Genomic DNA, 18,890 nt, shown 5'->3' on the forward strand with positions numbered 1-18,890 from the left:
TTATTAGTTAAATGCTGCCTTAAAATGATAATGTTTACTAAACATATAACATTGTTCTTAAATATTTTGGTATTTTAAGATATGTTTGACATTAATATTTTATGGAACAAAAATCATAAATAATTATATCTGAAGTAAATTTTGAAACAATTCAATTTTCAATGTGATATTCTTCGGTAAATTATTTAATTAATAAATTTCTTAATAAAATTTTAAATATTGACATTGAAATAAATGAATTAGAATTTAGTTCATGATATGTTCTCTGAAAAATAATTATAGAAAGATTTAAATATAAAATTAAAGATAGCAGACACAAGGAATAAAAAATATATACATGTAAATAAAAATAAGGGTAAAGTATATTTTTTGTCTCTAAAATTTAGCAAAAGTTTTAAAAATATTCCTAAGTTTATTTTGTTTCAATTTTGTCCCAATAGTTTTCGATTTGCATCAAATATACCTTCGACGGCTAAATTTTCAACAAAATTTAAGACCAATATGACAATAATGCATGAAAATTATACTTAATTTACTTGTATTGGGGTTATTCTTATAAAATTGTTGTTGAATCGGTCTTAAATTTTTTGAAAAATTAGTCATCAGAAGTATATTTGATGCAAATCGAAAATTTTTGAGATAAAATTAAAACAAAATAAAATTTAGAAATATTTTTAAAATTTTTGTCAAATTTCAGGAACAAAATATACTTTATCCTAAATAATTGATCTTAGTCTTAGAGCTTATAAAAATTATTATTTAAAAAAAAAACTGATGTAACAATAGAATAATAGATGAAAAATAGATTAGATGGGATACATTTCATATCAGATTATCAGTTCACCTCAATCACAACTATAGGATACAAAGAAGTGCAGAACACAACAAAAACACTTTTCTCAGCTGGACCTACCAATCATTATTTACACTTCAATGTATTTTAATTTTCTATTGGAGTTAATGCTCCAAATGGTCCCTAAAATTCTCAACTCGCATCAATTAAGTCCCTGACTGCAAAATGACCAAATGGATCCACCACTCTCAGAAACATGAATCCATGTTAGTCCAAAAGTCATTCGCCGTGTTAACAACATGCTGATGTGGACAGACAACGTTTAACTCAAATTAGTGTCTAAATTTTGTTTAAAAGTCTCAAATTAGTCCATTCTCAATTATAAAACTCTCACTCCCAAATCTTAATCTTCATCATTTGTTTTAATATGTTCTTCGTCTCCTCTTCTCTGCTGCTTGTCGTTTCTTCTCTGAAGCTCTCTTATTTGCTCTTCGTGTGAGAAATGATTAACACTCCCCTTCACTAGGCTGAAACCATACTTAAATGTGCCATCATGGTTTTTCCCTTACCAATGCTTGATGAAGAATGTGTTGCTACAAACTACAATGCAATCAAACAAAACTTAATAAGATCCAATCTTGAGAACATATGTTTGTAGGAAAAAAGAATTTCCTTTGTTTGCTCAAAAGATCTACTCTGCAATAATTTCAACTTCAAAAACTTAATTTGAAAATAAAAAATTAAATGTTATAGACAAGATCACTTCTAAATCTAAAAATAATAGAGTACATATCAACACAAAATATGATAATTAGTTGTTCAAAAAATATTTTCAGACGAAAAAAGTAATGTATTTCATTAACAATCTGCTGTTACAAATTCTTTCTGGATTCTGTGAGCCATTTAGCCTATTGAGTGGTCATGGATGTTCCAAAAATAAAAACAAAAGAAATGGGTTTAAAGAACATATGTTTGAGTGATTGTTATTGAAAAACACTTACAAGTTCCAAAGCATGAACATTCAGACAAAACAAGTATTTCATAACATATGAAAAATTGATTAAGTCACTATTAAGTAAATTAAGTCACTATTGATGCCTCAGGCAGATGTTTAGCGTATAATGGTGTGTTTTAAGTTTTAACTAGGGCTGGCAATTCATACCCTACTCGCGGGTACCCAACCCGGTCCAACCCGTTCGGGTAGGGTAGACTATCCGACCTGCGGTCCGGGTATACCTGCGGGTAGGGTAGGGTACGGGTTTAGGGTGTATCCTAAACTACCCTACCCGCACCTCATATATAACACATATTTTATAAAAATTAGGTATATAGTGAAGGAAGTGAGAGTTAAACCCACAACCTCTCTTATGTAATGACTTACAATAAGTGAACAACCACTAAACTAGTTAGTTAATTTAGTAATTTAAAGCATTAGTTTTTCATTTTTTATGTTATTAATATGTATAAAATTTGAAATGATTGAATTTTATATTTACTTTGAAAAAATTTGATATTTCTGCGAGTAGGGTAGAGTAAGGTAGGGTTTAAAACTTTAGGGTACGGGTAGGGTTAGGATTGAGAAATTCTCAACCCGCCGGTGGGGTAGGGTAGAGTTTTAATAAAATTTTCAACCCGCGGGTAGGATTAGGGTAGAGTCCAAACCCTACCCTACCCTACCCATTGCCAGCCCTAATTTTAACATCACAAGACTCAATATATAGGTAAAGGCGGAGGAAGTAGGAACTACCCAGGATGACAGCAACAAAGACAGATTTCTCGACAAAGCTGTGCCAAATCGTTGCGAACTCTTCGATCATAACAAGTAATGAAGCATCCTGATAGGCCAAGCAATACAAAAAACAAGAGGGCTCCTACATTCAAAAGGACCAAAAGGAAATAAACAACCAAACCAGCACGTAATGAGAACTAATAAATCAGCATTATTTTTATATAGGGGAAAAAAACATAAAGCCATCATCCCCAAAATAAACAAGAACGTTAATTCTTGGTATAAGCATTTGGATAACTACTGCACAACTTCATAATTATTTACCACATATGCAGTAAAAGCTTGGCTCACTATCAAAACCCCAAACAAGACGAAACCAGTACTGCTGGTAACCATCTATTAGATAAACCAAATATGCCAACGAAGCAATGACCTGCAGAAAAAGGAAATAGAGAGCCACAGACAGCCATGTAGAATCAGAACATCTGAGCAATTAACAAATTATTATAAATGGCATCAACATGGCTACGAAGATGGAAACAATTCACCTATAAGCTGAACTGCCAGAAATATAAACAAAATGTCTCTGGTGACAAAAAACCGAAAACTCAAGGTACGCCATTTCCTACGGCAGCATCATGAACACGCAAATGATAAGGTGCCTTGCAAGTGCAGTGAGCAAATGCAAACCCTTCCTGCAAGAATTGACCATTAAACTGAAGAATTTGTGTCTTATAGAACTAATCATCCCACGACACCACTTCATACTCCTCCAAACACTTCCACACCAAAACCAAAAGATATTTTATTATTTGTTCTCAACGGGGTTCCTCGTGGTGTTTATCACGACTTAAACTAATCATCCCACAACACCACTTCATACTCCTCAAAACCATCTTATTTTGTTGTAATTTTTTCTGGGAAAAAAACTAAAGATAATTATCCCAACAGACAACAAAACCCTCAACAAAAAAAAATATACGGAGATAATTATCTTTATAAAGGGGATAACTAGAATACGAAAAAATGATTAAGTCACTATTAAACAAGTAAAACTATTACCTTTAGGGTTGGTTTTGTCTTTATTTGTGTTTGCTTCTTGCTTTGCGATTCTTTGTTACTGTGCACGAGGAGCTCGTCCTGCTGCAAAATTCTCAAATTGCGCTTGCCTGCAATTTCGATCAATACATAAAGGTACTCCAAAGTTTGTCTTAGTATTGTCAACTAATAAAAAGCCACAATAACAGAATTGAAATTCCCTTCTTCTTTTTCACGCTTCATTTTACCAATTACTCCCTTTATTCCTCTTTCCTTTTTTCTGCCACCATAATATTTTGGAACATCATTGGAGCAATTTATCTCAATATAAATTATACCAAGCATTCAAAATTGTACCAAAAAGAGTGAGAGTGAGAGATAACAAAAACCTAAACACTCACCTTTCACCTTCTGCACTGTGTGAATAAAGTGATGCTTGATGCAAAAATTGCTTCACTTAACACATGCACGGAGGTGCCAGGGAGGAACACGTGCGAAGCTAAAGCAACTGCGAGCTGAGGAAGATGAAGAGATGACACACAAGAGAAGAAAGTGATTTTTGGTAGGAAACAAACGTCTGTGGGTAAGGAAACGGCATCGTTTGGCTTGTTCCTTTAAATGGTGTCGTTTTCCAAATTGCCAGCTTTGCACTTAACAGCACACGTAAGCGACGTTAAGTGGATTTACCTTTCTAAAAGTGAGGGATCTATTTGATATTTTAAAAAGCCACAGACTTAATTGATGCGAATTAAGAATTTCAGCGACTATTTGACGCATTACCTCTTTTCTATTTAATGGACATAATGTTACTGAGAAAGAAAAAATTATTAGAATCTTTGACAAACATTATAGGTGTGTCGGTTGGAAATTGTGTCCAAGTCAAGCTTCGAACTTTTCATAGTTTCAAAGTTTCGTGTGATCTTCTGTTTGTGAACAACAACAGCAACAATGCAAGCATTACTTGCATGCTTTCCACATCCTCATGGAAACCCACTTCTCAAATTCAATTCACAATCACAAAGACTAAATTCTTTGCCCACTTTGATTTCCACTTCCAAGTTCTTCCCACCCCAACCTCAAATTTTTCTTTACCCTTCTAGTTTTGTTCTTAACACACCAAAATCACCCACAATTCGAGCCCCAAAACATGGTCAAGTTCGTTGTGGCATTTCGTCGAACGGGAACACTTCAAACGAGAAAAAAGGTGTTAAGGAGTGGTTTGAGGTATGTGGTGAGGCACTTTCAAATGCGTTTCCTTTGTGGGTGACTCTTGGGTGCGTGTTGGGGTTGGTGAGACCCAATTGCTTCAGTTGGGTCACTCCAAGATTGAACATTGTGGGACTCACCATAATTATGGTTGGTATGGGTATGACACTCACACTTGATGATCTTCGTGGTGCTCTTTCTATGAACAAAGAAGTACTGTCTGGTTTTGTGCTTCAATACTCGGTTAGTGTCTAACGCTCTCAGCCTTTTACAAATATGAAAAACAAATTCATTTCTTAGCTATTCTAAAAACAAAAATGTTATATGTACACAGAATATTAGTCGCCATTCACCAAGTCTGCCAATAAATATTATTTAACGTCATTTTTATTCTATATTTTGTATTTCACATGTATTTTATATAATTTATTTAATAGCTAATGTTTAGTCTATGTATAGTTGTTCTAAAAAAGAGGACAAATTAGTCCTCTTACATAAAGTCTATAAATATAAGAAAAAACAACTAATACACAAAAAATTAATTACCAAATCAATTATTTGTATAAAATATATATTGAGAATGAGTTAACTCATGTATTTATACACATTGCACATAACATTTTTTAAGGAAAAAAATTATATGTTTTTTATATTTTTATTTGATAATAGTTGTTGGCAAATTTCTGTAGAGGCAGTTTGCCCCTTTCAAATCAAATAATAATTTTGTGTTTTATGTCAGGAGGATGGTTTAGATCAATTCATCATTTTTTCTTAGGATGTTATTGAAAATAATAATTTTTTGTTGGACTATTTATTTAACTGTGAGGACATTTTAACTTTTTATTTTCAATGTAACCCCAACTTATTCTATACACAATGAAGCCTTTGACTTGTCCTTTAATTTAATCCCAATTGAAAAAAACTTGTTGCCTTGGGCATAGAATACAAATGCTTTGGTTAGTGCCTTAGTGGTGTCTGATATAATGCTGGAAATATTAGGATTTGGGTTGTGAAATTTGGATAAATCATAAACATTATGTTCTTGAATAATATTTACTTGCATCCTAAACCAATTCATATTTATGGGGGTATCCTTGTTTATGTGAATTGCTTTCAACTTTCAGGTGATGCCATTATCGGGATTCTTTGTAAGCAAACTCTTAAACCTTCCATCACATTATGCAGCAGGTTTAATATTAGTTGCCTGCTGTCCTGGTGGTAAGAATTTGAACCTAGTGTTCTATGATTTCTTTCAACGCTTCATCTATTTTAATCACTCTTTCGTTGGTTGCAGGCACGGCGAGTAACCTTGTTACTTATCTTGCACGGTACTTGGATTCTCAGAACTGTTATTTCCAAATAATACTCTTATTAAATGGATTTGTGGATATTTGTAATCTGATGGCCTATTTGTTTTGATAGCGGAAATGTTGCACTTTCGGTGATAATGACGGCTGCAAGCACTCTAACAGCTGTGGTTAGTATGTTGTAAATTTTTTAGTGCTATCTTATTCTTGGTTTTTCTGTTTTAATAATCTGATCTTGATGAGTAAAAAAGCAATACCTTTTCCCATGGGAAAGCATTACAGTCAATTACAAATGGTGCCATGTATTTCTCAATTTCAATATCATATTGTTTGATTTAAAAACAAATCTGGGTTTAACTGCAAATGGCTGGCTAACACAAGTAAATATGCGAGGGTCAGACAAAATGAGCTATTACAGTAAGTTTGATAGATGAATTTAATTTGTACAATCAAATATGAAGGTTATTTCATGAAGATTTTAAGCTAATCCTTAGAATATCAGATTTGTTGATGAACTAAGATTGCTTTCGCAGCAAGAAAGCATGAAACTGAAGAGTAGCAGAGTTTCGAAAGGGAGAAGAAAAGAGTATTTGAAAAGATTATATGAATAGAAAAAACTAGTTTTACACTCTCTACCTATTACATTATATACTAGCAGCCCCTTAGCCACTGACCACTAGCAAAACAGAAGCTATAAAATATCTCTAACTTTCACTTTTGACTAGTTTTTTTTCCTTTAAGTCCTTAACCTATACATAGACCACTGTTGATGTTGAGTTTCCTAATGTGTAGACCTTTGATCAAAGTGATAGATAAAAAGGAGCAAAGAAAGTATTATATGAAACTAATTTGTGATATGAAAAAAACTATAATTAGATTGGTGCAGGATGATTAAATTGAATGAAATATCAAGCATGGACAATTATGTTGTGTTACACTTTATCAAACTTCTCAAGAACTGCCATTAATCAATTATATGGAAATAAATAAGTTGTTATTATAATGATTTTGCTAAAACTTTCACACACAAACTGATTGAAAAGTGAAAATAAACATTATTGCAGGTCATGACTCCTTTATTGACAGCTAAACTTGCGGGCAAGTATGTAGCTGTGGATGGATCTGGTTTATTGATTTCAACATTGCAAGTAAGCTTTCTTCTTAACCACCATCTCTATTTCTAATTTCGTTTGATGTTTTCTTTGACATCCCTACCGTTCACTCTGAACAGGTTGTGCTGCTTCCTGTATTGGCCGGCGCATTGCTGAACCAATATTTCCAACCTCTTGTTAAATTAGTCTCTCGGCTGATGCCACCCATGGCAGTAGCAACTGTGGCAATCTTATGTGGAAATGCAATCGCGCAAAGTTCTTCAGCAATCCTTATGTCTGGTGGACAAGTAATTTTAGCATCCTCCCTTCTTCACGCTTCCGGATTTTTCTTCGGATATATACTTGCAAGAATGCTTGGGCTAGATGTGACAACATCGCGAACCATATCTATTGAGGTTGGCATGCAGGTAAGTTGTTGCCATTTAAAAAGTGAAGCTCTTGTTTTTAATTATTGGCTCAAATTCCACATTATCAATTTACCAGCTTCAACTCCATATTGCAGAACTCTGTTCTTGGAATTGTTCTGGCTACTCAGCACTTTGGGGATCCCTTAACTGTGGTACCCTGCGCCATTTCGAGTGTGTGTCACAATATCTTTGGTAGCATTCTTGCCGGAATTTGGCGACACTCTGCGCCTGCCGAGAAAAAGGATTGAAACTTGTAGAAAGTCCTTTGCATGTAATTATGATTGTCAAATGGTTTAGTTTGTAAATGTTTCAAGCCAAGCGACAATGTACAACCTTAAATCTTCTTCAATGACTCATAAATCAAAATAAATTTGGCATTTATGTATCGTAAAGTATTATAGAGTCATATGTAATTGTTCTTTCTTCATTACTCTATAGTACTGGTCATCTCCAAGGCATTACTTACCCTATAAATTTATTGACTAAAACATAACAGCATAGATATCTACATTACTGCAATGTGAAACATAGCTTAGGGTGCATCGTTAGAGCTAGTAGGAAATTTGTGTTTAAGGTTGATAATCTTAGGTAGATGAACATGAATGCAATAGTAAATTATGTTGATCTATCCCTCATCATAATGCATGGTTGTGAAGTCTTTGTGGCAAACGACTTCTGGAAGTTTGGTCAAACATTTTTAGAATACGCAGATATATAATGTTTTAGCTTGTTTTTCATTAACAAACCATTCTTTAGGGTTATGATGTTAAGTGTACATAGCCCTTAAGCACTTAAGTTGCCCTTATATATGCAGTTGAGCACATTTTCTTCTTTTCTTTTTTTTTTTTCAAAGTCAAATAATTCCATTCATGAAATGAAACAAACATATAGATATCCATATATAGAACAAGTAAAAGAAACGGAAAACTCCCAACGCTCTACTATAGAGGTCACATCATATAATAATATAATAAGAAAAATAAAAAAAGTAAAGTGTTCATCAATTAGGAATTGGGGATTTGTTGAAACTCTTTTTGCAGCTTTAAAGTCCACGCCATTATCTCTTCCATACTAGTTGATACATTATCAAAGATGAACCTGTTCCTAACCTTCCATAAAGACTAGCTCAAAATCACATCATCATCCTTTGAGAGGAGTTATTGGGTTGGGTACGCAAGATCCCCATTCTTAAGTTCTACTCAACATAGAAATCAGAGTCTTCGGTGCCCCTTCTAGCAGCCGGTAAACCCATTTTTGACCAAATCTCCTTTGATTTCTCACAATGGAAGATGCAATGATTGATTGTTTTTCTGGGAATTATAAGCATCTTCGGCAGGTGGGTTGAATCGATGGGATGCGTTGATGAAGCTTTTGTAGCACTGAAAGCTTTTCATGGAAGCCCCTCCAGAGAAAAATCTTAATCTTCGTTGGGATTTTCAGCTTCCATAGTTTTCGCCACAAATTTCGTTGTCTCATAATCTCTGAGCAAAATTCAATGGGAGGATGCGAAAACCTATAAGCCACACGGTACCCAATACTTACTTCATACAAACCACTTTTATTAAGGGTCCAATAAATTTTATCTTCTCCACCCCAATTGTTATTGCTAGCACATGTTGACTAGTGCCCTCAGAAAAAATACTTCTAATTAGAGTTTGATTCCACAGACCATTAGAAAGTATTAAGTCCTTGACTATCAATAGTAGTTGATTTTGCAGATTGAAACTTTCAGATGGACGAACAATACAAGGATGTAGAGGAGCAAGCCAAGGATCACTGAAGATTCGGATACTGCTCCCATCACCAACTCACTAAACCAGCCCCTTTTCAACAACCTTATGCCCTTCCAATATGTTACACCACCCCCCCCCCACGAAGGTACTGCTATGATCTCTGCATTCATTATAGAACTATATTGAAAATATTTATCTTTGAGGAGTCTAGATAGGAGTGATTGTGGATGAGAGACAACTTTTCAACATTATTTTGTTAATAGCACTGAATTCTCAGCCCTTAGGTCCTTAAAACTTAGTCCACCTTCCAATTTCGGACTTGTCATAATATCCCAACTAACTCATGCCATTTTCGCTCTGTACCTTTTTGTTCCCACCAAAATTGGGAGAGTATGTGGTGAATCTCCCTAATTAAAGTGTCAGAAAGACAGAAACATGATAATCAATAAATTAGGATGGTCTCCCAATAGCTTTGATTAGAACATGTCTGCCTGCAGAGGAGAGACGTTTCCTTTTCCACCCTTTGAACTCGCTATCTCATCTTGTCCTTGATTTCTCTAAAGGTGATTTTTTTTTAATTTTTGGATTGTAGAGGGAAGACCCAAATATTTATCATGTGCACCAATATGAGCAATTTTCAATTTCTGAGCCAGTAGCAATCGAACAGCAGGAGGAGTATCATTACTAAAGAATAGAGCTGATTTATGCAAATTAACTTTTTGGTCACTAAACCCCTCGTATGACTGAAGAAGACTGATAATATTTTCATAACTTTTTTCTGACTCTTTGTAAAAAAAAAAATTGAATCATCTGCAAATAATAAATGATTAACAGTAGGACATCTTCGGTTGATCTAAATACTTTCAATGAGATTGTTTTGCTCTCTCTTGTTTAGCAAAAAGGATAATCCTTCTACACAAAAAAGAAAAAGGTAGGGAGATAGAGGGTCTCCTTGACGGATACCTCTATTTGGTTTAAAAAAACCAAAAGGTTGACCTTCAACAACGACAAAGTAAGAAACTGTAGTCACCACCTCCTATATCCAACCAATCCACCTAGATTCAAATATCAGTTTCTCAAAATGAACCAAAGAAAATGCCACTCAACACAATCATAGACTTTACTCATATCCAATTTAGTAGCCATTTCAGTCGATAGCCCCTTCTTCTTTGTCTTTAGATAGTGCATACATTCATGAGTGACTAGGATATTGTCTAAAATCAATCTACCCTTAATAAAGGCACTCTGATTAGGGCTGATTAACGAAGTCATAAATTTTTGTAACCAATGGACTAGTACTTTAGAAATAATCTTATACAAAACTGAGAAAAGGCTGATGGGTCTAACTTATGTCATATTCTTTGCATCAAAAATCTTATAAATGAGACAAATTTGTGTATGGTTGAAGCTCTTGAGTAGTCTACCACGAACAAAGAAACTGCGAATAGTCTTAAAAACATCCTTCCCTACTAAACTCCAATAGAATTGAAAGAATTTAGCTGTAAATCTATCATTACTAGGGGCGCTCTGGAGGTGAACACTAAAGACCGCACATTTTACCTCATTAAAACTGACCGATCTAATTAATTTTTTATATATTAAAATATGTAAAATTTAATTAATATTTTTCTAAAAATATTGGGATAAAAATAAATACTTACAAGCTTGGGGTTTAAAGTGTAATTTTTAAAAGTTTAAAATAAAGTTTTAATAAAATGGTTTAATTACTCTGCTGATCCCTATAGTTTCGCAAATTTTTCAATTAGGTCCATATACTTTTTTTCCTTTTAATTTGGTCCTTGCACTACATTTTTTTTCAATTAGGTCCCTCTTCTCAACATGAGAGTACGTGAAATGGAGAGTGGGGAGAGCGGGGGAGAGTCTTTGAGGGTGGCACATAGCGAGGCAGCCGGCCATGCCGGCGGAAGCAATAAGGGGGAGAGCGGAGGGGGCATGCATCAGGTGAAAAGGAGGGGATTAAAGGAGACAGTAATAAGATTCAAGGTCAGCGGATATCGTTTAGAGATAAAGTTGTTGGTGCCTCAGCAAGGAGAGCTTTGGAGGTTGCTGATTCTCTTGATGGGGATAAGATGGCTACATTAGTTGGTAAGCAAGGCGATTCGGAGATACCAACTGTGACGTTCACTGAAGAAGCAAATGAGATATTGGCAGAGCCCTACAAAGATGCCATCGTGATCAAAGTTCTTGGAAAAAATTTTAGCTATACGGTGATCACGCACAGGCTTAAAGGTGTCTGGAGAACCAAAGGAGGATATGAGGTACTAGATGTCGGTTTTGGCTATTTCGTAGTCAAATTTGATCTCTTGTAGGATAGAGAAAAAGTTCTCCTTGGAGGACCGTGGATGATTACTGGTAGTTATATTGCGGTTAAACCTTGAAGTTCTTCATTCAGACCTTGTGAAAATACTTTTGGGTCTATCATGGTTTGGATAAGAATCACAGGTTTAAACATTAACTATTATCAAGAGAGAGCCATGAATGATTGCGTCAGCTGTTGGCAAACCGATCCGCATCGACTTAGTCACCAAATCTGCAGAGAGGGGAAAGTATGCAAGAGCATGTGTGTAAATTAACTTGGGCTTCCAGTCATAAAAAAATTCAAGTTGATGGTCATATGTATGACATAGAATATGAGCACTTGAATTTAATTTGTGAAAAATGTAGCTGCTTTGGGCACATAACAAGAGAATGTGCGAAAGAGAACAACAACGGCATTAGGAAGGAAAGCACGATGAAGGAGAAAAATTTGTCGTCACTATTTTCGGTGGATAACAACGAGAAAAAGGTAGAAGGTTGTCAAATCCCAGTAAAAAATCAAAATTCAACTTTTGAATTTGGAATTAATGCCAAATCAATTCCAATTATGGAGAAGTATGGAGCAGCGGGTCTTGTGCATGATAATTTGCAAAAATCACGCATGAATAGGGATACTCGTGCAAAAGAGGGTGAATTGGTTACAGTTAATAGAAAAGACAAGGAAAAAGTGGGTAAAGGCCCCAATGTGGTGCCAAAAAAAGCCAATGTAGCAATATGCTCCAATTTGGTGAGTAAAAAATTTTCTTTTGGGTCTAATATCATGCATGTTGGATCCTCATCAAATGCAAAGGTGAAGTCCTTATCAAATACAAATACAAAGGTGGGACTTAAGGAAAAGAAGGATCCTCCATCCACGCTTGACTCTTTGGGAATAACTTAGTTGACTTTCAAGGATCAGAGTACTCCTTTTTTTAAAGCATGACACAAAAGGCAGCGTCCTATTTCACTTCAAAACTCACCTACTGAAGCATTGTCAATGGATTCTCGAGTACAAAAAGAGTTTGATAAAGCTAGTGCAACAACAAACTTGAAGAACCAACCTCAACAGAAGAATGATGGTTCTGCGGCGCAAGTCCACGAGAAGACACTTGGAGACAGGGGTCCATCAACGTGAGATAAAATGATTATACATTCTAATTATTTAATTTATTTTTATGGATTGTGACCATTTAAATATTATTAGTTGGAATGTAAGGGGGCGTCAAATAAGATGTCTCGGGTGCACTGTAAGGAGTTGGTACAAAAATTTCAACCAACTTTTTTTATTTTAGTGGAAACTCATATTGGGTTTGAAACTATGAAAGAATTTTGGGGGAGATTAGGCTATTATCCTATAGGGATTGTAGATGCTATTGGACACAAGGGAGAAATTTGGTTTCTCTCTGCTAATTTAAAATTTTCTTGTAAAATTCTTTGGGTTATGAATCAATGTGTAACTTTGGAAATTAATGGTGGTGGGCGAAGATGGATATGCAGTGCAGTTTATGGCAGCCCTCAAGCCACTAATAGAGTAGAATTATAGAGTCATCTGCTTGATATTGGTTTGTGCATTCAGGACCCATGGGTGGTGGTTGGGGATTTTAATGATATTTTGAGTGTTTAGGAAGTGAAGGGAGGTAATTTCTATTCGAATCGCAGTAGTGCTAAAATCCACTTCTGGGGCCCACTTGGTGAGTGTTTGGGTAGAGCTTTGATGAGATTCACATGCTATGAGGTCTCTTGGGCGTGGAACGCCAACTAGGGGGTCATCTTTGGGCCTTTGGACGCTGGGCTCTGCTCTTTGGGCGCTGGACACCTGGAAGGGGACAGGAGGCTGGCGTTGGACACTAGTTTTGGACCTTCTAATTCGAAGTAAAGTATGGACTATTAATATTGCTGTAAAGCTCTGGAAGTCATCTTTCCATAACCATTGAGAGCACTCCATTTGGACTTTTGTAGCTCCAGAAAATCTCTTTTGAATGTAAGGAGGTCAGATTTGGACAGCATCTGCAGTGCTTTCTCTGTCTCTGAATTGACATATATATTTATATATAATTATATAATAACTATTTGATGATTGATTTTTAATATACACAGTCATCCATTTTTTTATTCAAATATAAGGCATTTCATATATTAAAAATATGCCTTATAATTAAATTGTATGTAAACTGATTATTAGGAGTTAATTGCGTATTGATGACAAAGAAATAGAGACTGTGTTGTAAATTTTTTTGAAAATGTCCGTTAGAAGAAAGAAAAGCGAGTTAAATCCCAAAGTGGTCCCTAAGATTTACGGTTTGCACCAATTTAGTCCTTGACTTACCAATTGCACCATTTATGTCCCCGATTTTGTAAAAATTGCACCAAGGTCGTCCCTAGCCACATCTCCGGGCAAATTAATGAACGTCGGCAGTGACCTGGCACTGAGAAGCCACGCCCGCCTAACCTTCTTTCTTTCTTCTCTTCTTCTCTGAAATCCAGCCCAGCCCGCAGACCTCCACACCAACCTTCCGTCCGTCCATCTGTCCCTACCGCCGGCGACCACCGTCGCTAACCCTCCCTCCTCCCTTCTTCCTTTTCTTTCTTCCCTATTTCTCCATTTCTTTCCTCCTGTACGCAACACCCCTATTCGTGGCGCCACCTCTGTCTGCACCTTTCAGTTCCGGTGAAAATCACCAGCGATGGCAAAACTCTGTGCCGCTACGACACTACCTCCGCTCCTTACGCTATCTTCGTTTTTCGCTCCTCAACGCAGGTTCCATTCCATCCTCTGTGTCTGTTTCTTTTTTTTCTAATTATTTTTTTTATTTCAGTGCCTTTTGATTCTGCTTTTACTGATCTTGTTAGACTTAGGATAGTTGATTATTTGTGTTTCTGGACTGAATATGTATTGGCTGGTTGAAATTTTTGGGTTGATTGATGCTTACATTAAACTGAAATTGCTGTTTATGAATCCTGCATAGAACCTGTTCGATAAATTGCCTGAAAGTTAAATCTTATGTCTGATCATCATAGGTTTCAAATTTTGTTTTCATTAGGCATTGTAACTCATATTGTGCAGTTTTCTATAAGTTTTTATGATGATTGAGATTGAATTTTGGTTATGCACTTGGTGAATGTTCTTGCTTAACACCAAATTGAACTGAAATTTTAGAATTCATTCCTTGTTTGGTGTTATATGTTACGTGCATACAGAGTTAGCAAGTGAATTGATGATATTGCGTATCCATGTAGTTGTTGAACATAAATGATCATATACACAATCACACGAATGCCATGCTAGAAATTGGGATTAAAACTAGGTATAGGGACCGCATTGGGTCAAACAGTTTCAATTGCCACCTCAACTTGCCGTTATCTACTCCAGCGTAGCTTCTCAGTGCCAGGTCGCTGCCGGCGTTCATTAATTTGCCCGGAGATGTGGCTAGGGACGACCTTGGTGCAATTTTTACAAAGTCGGGAACATAAATGGTGCAATTGGTAAGTCAAGGACTAAATTGGTGCAAACGGTGAATCTCAAGGACCACTAAATTGGTGCAATTGGTAAGTCAAGGACTAAATAGAAAAAAAATATTACCCTCTTATAATTTGAATACGAGATTATCGACATAAATTAAAAAAGCGTACTATTTTGATTAATTTTATATTGATGATTATTTAATATAGATTTTAATTTTAATATATTAATAATATAAAATTTTTTACACAATTAATTATATTTATTTTTTTAATAATTATTTATGCTATCAATATAAAACATAATTATTTTTTATGATATAATATATGTAATTATATGTATGTGTAAAATAATTTTACACTAATAATGTCTCAAAATTAAACTTTTATATATATTAATAATAAAGGATAAGTATTGTTTTGGTCCTAAGATTTAGAGTTAAAATTAAATTTGTCCCTAATCTTATTTTGAATTTAAAATCGTCTCCAACGTTTCATTTGGTGTTAAAATTGTCCTTTCAACTTTTTTCAGACCAAAATATCCTTATATTTTTTCTTAACCTAACCCCACCGTTCGCCACTTCGCTGCCACCACCACCACCTTTATTACCACCGACTATTCCTTTTCTCATATCTATTCATTTTAATCCATCAACACAACACAACATAACATTCAAATTAAAAAAAAATTATCATTAACAACACATAACATTCAAATTCAAGAACAATATCAATAACCTCATTTATTTCAAAGAGATTGAGAAGAGAGCGAGACTGCCGGAAAGAGAGAGGAAGCGAGAGAATGAGAGAGCGAGAGGAAGAGAGCTCAAAATCGTGGCCACCACCATCGAAATTGCCGCCGAAAAAGGAAGGAAAAGGAGATCTGGAACCAGAGAAGTCCCTACAAACGCTAACAGAGAAGTAGAGAAGCAGAGAAGCTCAACTTCAATATTCACCACTATCTCAAATCCTTCAAATTCAACAACAACAACAACAACAACAACAACAACAACAACAACAAAGTATTCTGATTTAAAAAAAATTGAAAAATTAATTAATTATAGAAAAAGATAAACGAGATCCAGAGCAAAGTAGAGATAGTAATGTCACTAGTTTGCTTTGCTACTGTTGTCGTCAGAGAAGGTCGTTGACAGCCAACAAAGTAAATGGTAACAGCGTCGTGACCGACGCCGAAGAGGATGTCCTTCAATGGCGAGGCGAGGCGAGGCGAGGGTGCGGCAAGGTGAGGGAAGGGTGCGGCATGGCAAGGCAAGAGTGCAACGTGGCAAGGTGAGGGCAGCCGTCAATCTCAGATCGACGGCGACGAAGGAGTTTTCGATAACAGATCTTTGCCGTGGTTTCCCCTTTCAACACATGCAACAACAGCAACAACAACACAACAACGATACAATTTTAAAGAGCACCGAAATTAGGGCAAGAATGCTTAAGAAGAAGAAGATGAGTGGGTTCAGAGGGTGGTCTGATTAAGAAGAAGAGGAGGAGGAGGAGGAGAAGTAGTGTAAAACGTTGGGGCAAGGGGGTATTTTTATAATTTAAAAAGAATATTTTATTCAAAAGTACGATTTTAATACCAAACAAAATATTGGAAACGATTTTAAATCCAAAATAAAATTAGAGTTAAATTTAATTTTGACTTTAAATCTTAGGAATCAAAACAGTACTTATCCCTAATAATAATATAAATACAAAATAAATCAAATTAATAAACACAACTAAAATAATTAGTGTAATTAAAATAGGAAGAAATATCAAAAGATTCATGCCTGTTATAAAATTACCAATGCTGATCAAACATATGTTTTTTTTTTTTTTTCGATGCATCATATCAAGTATGCAACGCACTAACTCCAAATAATGTATCTATTTACATCATCTAACATAAAGAATACACAACATTATGTTGTATTGGTTAATTGATTAAAACCCAGTGAAAATATCTATCTTAAAGAAAGAGTATTCGCATACAGGATGCATGGATGTAGTTGATAGCTATCTAGTTTGCATATGACAGGGTGAATGCGTAATGGGTTCATCGGATTGAAGGCCGAAATACGATCTTGGAGTTGCTTGCAAATTGAAGCTTCAATAATGTTGTTATATCTTATATGGATATTAATTATTAATTGCATATATTATTATTTTACTTATCGTGAATAAATAAAGACAAGCGGTTGGATGCTTTTGCAACTTGCTCACACAAATACCAAATGCTGTGGGTTTCTTAATCCACATGCTATATGATCGAATCCACATGAAAATTACAGCATCCTCGATCCATTCTTAAAATTTTATTTCTTTATATAAATATATATATAATTGTTTACTTACAAATTTATTCCAATAATTTTTATTCTAAGTTAATATGTAAAAAATAAACACTTAATAAATATTATAAGAAAATTACAATTTCATTTTTTCTTCGGTAGACTACTAATAATTTCATTTAGTCCCAGAAATAGGGGGTTCAAATCCGGACCGATCGAAATTAAACCGCTCATCCAATTCGATCTAAATCGAAAACTGATTAAAACCGCACTAATTCGGATTTGATTGGATTCTATTTTTTACAAACCGCTGGATTAGATCGGATTTCGGATCTACTTTTCATAACCGATCCAATCCAATCCAAACCGCATAATGTGCTCTAACATTATTATTTTATTATTATATTTACAATTATACTTATAACATGTTCAATTTGTTATACATTTTTCTATTATTCATGTATTATTATTATTTAATAAATATTTTATGTTCAAAATGTTATTTATTTATTTATTTTAACTAACCTATAATTTTATTTCTATTGTTATGTTATCGTTAGCTTTTTAAGATATTGTTAAAACTTGTTATGTCATTGTTGATTATTTAAAATTTGATGTTAAAACTTGTTATATGTATTTAATTTTTTTTATTTAAAAAATCGCAAATCCAAACCGATCCAAACCGTTTGTAATCGGATCGGATCGGATTTTCAAAAAAAAAATCATCCAATCCAAACCGCACCGCACATAAATTAAGCGTTCGGATCGGATGACTTTTTTCCTTGAAACCGAACCAAATCGCACCGCAAACACCCCTACCCAGAAACATTATGGTATTCATAATTTAGTTTTCGGAAGTAAAAAAATCTCATGACTTCTTTGAAAAATAAATAATCATGTTTGATAAAATAATTCAAATTCAGATAAAAAGAATAGAGGTTTTCGAGTATTTTGCTTTATTAAATTTAATAAATTTTGAATATAATGTACTTTATTTTTTCTATGCACACAGTACTCATCAATGGCTACTACAAAAAAAAAAAGGATAAAACTCTATTGACACTAGTTAAGTAGTTAGGGTAAAGTATTAAATTGGTCCCTTAGGTTTGGGCGTAATTCTGTTTTAGTCCTTAAGGTTTAAAATGTTCTATTTGAATCCAAAAAAGTTTTATTTAACATTAATTTAGTCCCACAGTGAGGTCAAAATTAAATAATTAACAAAATGTCCTACATAATAACAGTTCAAGAACAAAATTGATAATCTGGAGGACAAGTACAAGTTTCAGAGGCACAAAATCAACCATTGATGCATCAATACAGAATATATTTGGTATAAATAAAAAAAATTAAAATAAAATTAAAACAAAATAAAATTTAATGATATTTTTGAAATTTTTAACAATTTTGAAAAATATATATATTTTACCCTTAATATTCAAGACAGTTAAATATAATTTGAAGATGGAAGCATATCTAAAAACTTGTCCTGTATTGTGAAATTCTGT

General features: G+C 34.4%; 1 protein-coding gene and 2 long non-coding RNA genes across 4 annotated transcripts in view; 2 read left to right on the top strand and 1 right to left on the bottom strand.

Annotated features, from left to right (window-relative positions):
• The window catches only part of LOC110265879, an 18,235-nt gene extending 2,201 nt beyond the window's left edge, over positions 1-16,034 (top strand). Inside the window, exons 2-3 of the long non-coding RNA XR_002352384.1 lie at positions 13,896-13,907; positions 16,020-16,034. This is a non-coding gene — a long non-coding RNA (uncharacterized LOC110265879). The remainder of the gene's footprint in view (positions 1-13,895; positions 13,908-16,019) is intronic.
• On the bottom strand, positions 787-4,227 carry LOC107613398. 2 transcript variants are annotated; one of them, XR_001614044.2, is made up of 6 exons: positions 3,962-4,227; positions 3,585-3,691; positions 3,071-3,217; positions 2,847-2,955; positions 2,541-2,664; positions 787-1,393 (listed from the first exon to the last, which is right to left on the bottom strand). It is a non-coding gene; the product is annotated as an uncharacterized LOC107613398 (long non-coding RNA). The 2 variants fall into 2 exon arrangements; XR_001614043.2 differs by having other exon boundaries at positions 831-1,393; positions 2,847-3,217; positions 3,962-4,121.
• LOC107613397 (probable sodium/metabolite cotransporter BASS1, chloroplastic) lies at positions 4,360-7,995 on the top strand. The gene is made up of 7 exons (XM_016315367.2): positions 4,360-5,009; positions 5,891-5,984; positions 6,061-6,094; positions 6,189-6,243; positions 7,138-7,221; positions 7,305-7,592; positions 7,688-7,995. Exons 1-7 carry the CDS (start codon positions 4,509-4,511, stop codon positions 7,838-7,840), a joined length of 1,209 nt encoding a protein of 402 aa, XP_016170853.1. The 5' UTR covers positions 4,360-4,508; the 3' UTR covers positions 7,841-7,995.

This window comes from Arachis ipaensis, chromosome B08 (assembly GCF_000816755.2).
Source record: "Arachis ipaensis cultivar K30076 chromosome B08, Araip1.1, whole genome shotgun sequence".
Taxonomy (NCBI): Eukaryota; Viridiplantae; Streptophyta; class Magnoliopsida; order Fabales; family Fabaceae; genus Arachis; species Arachis ipaensis.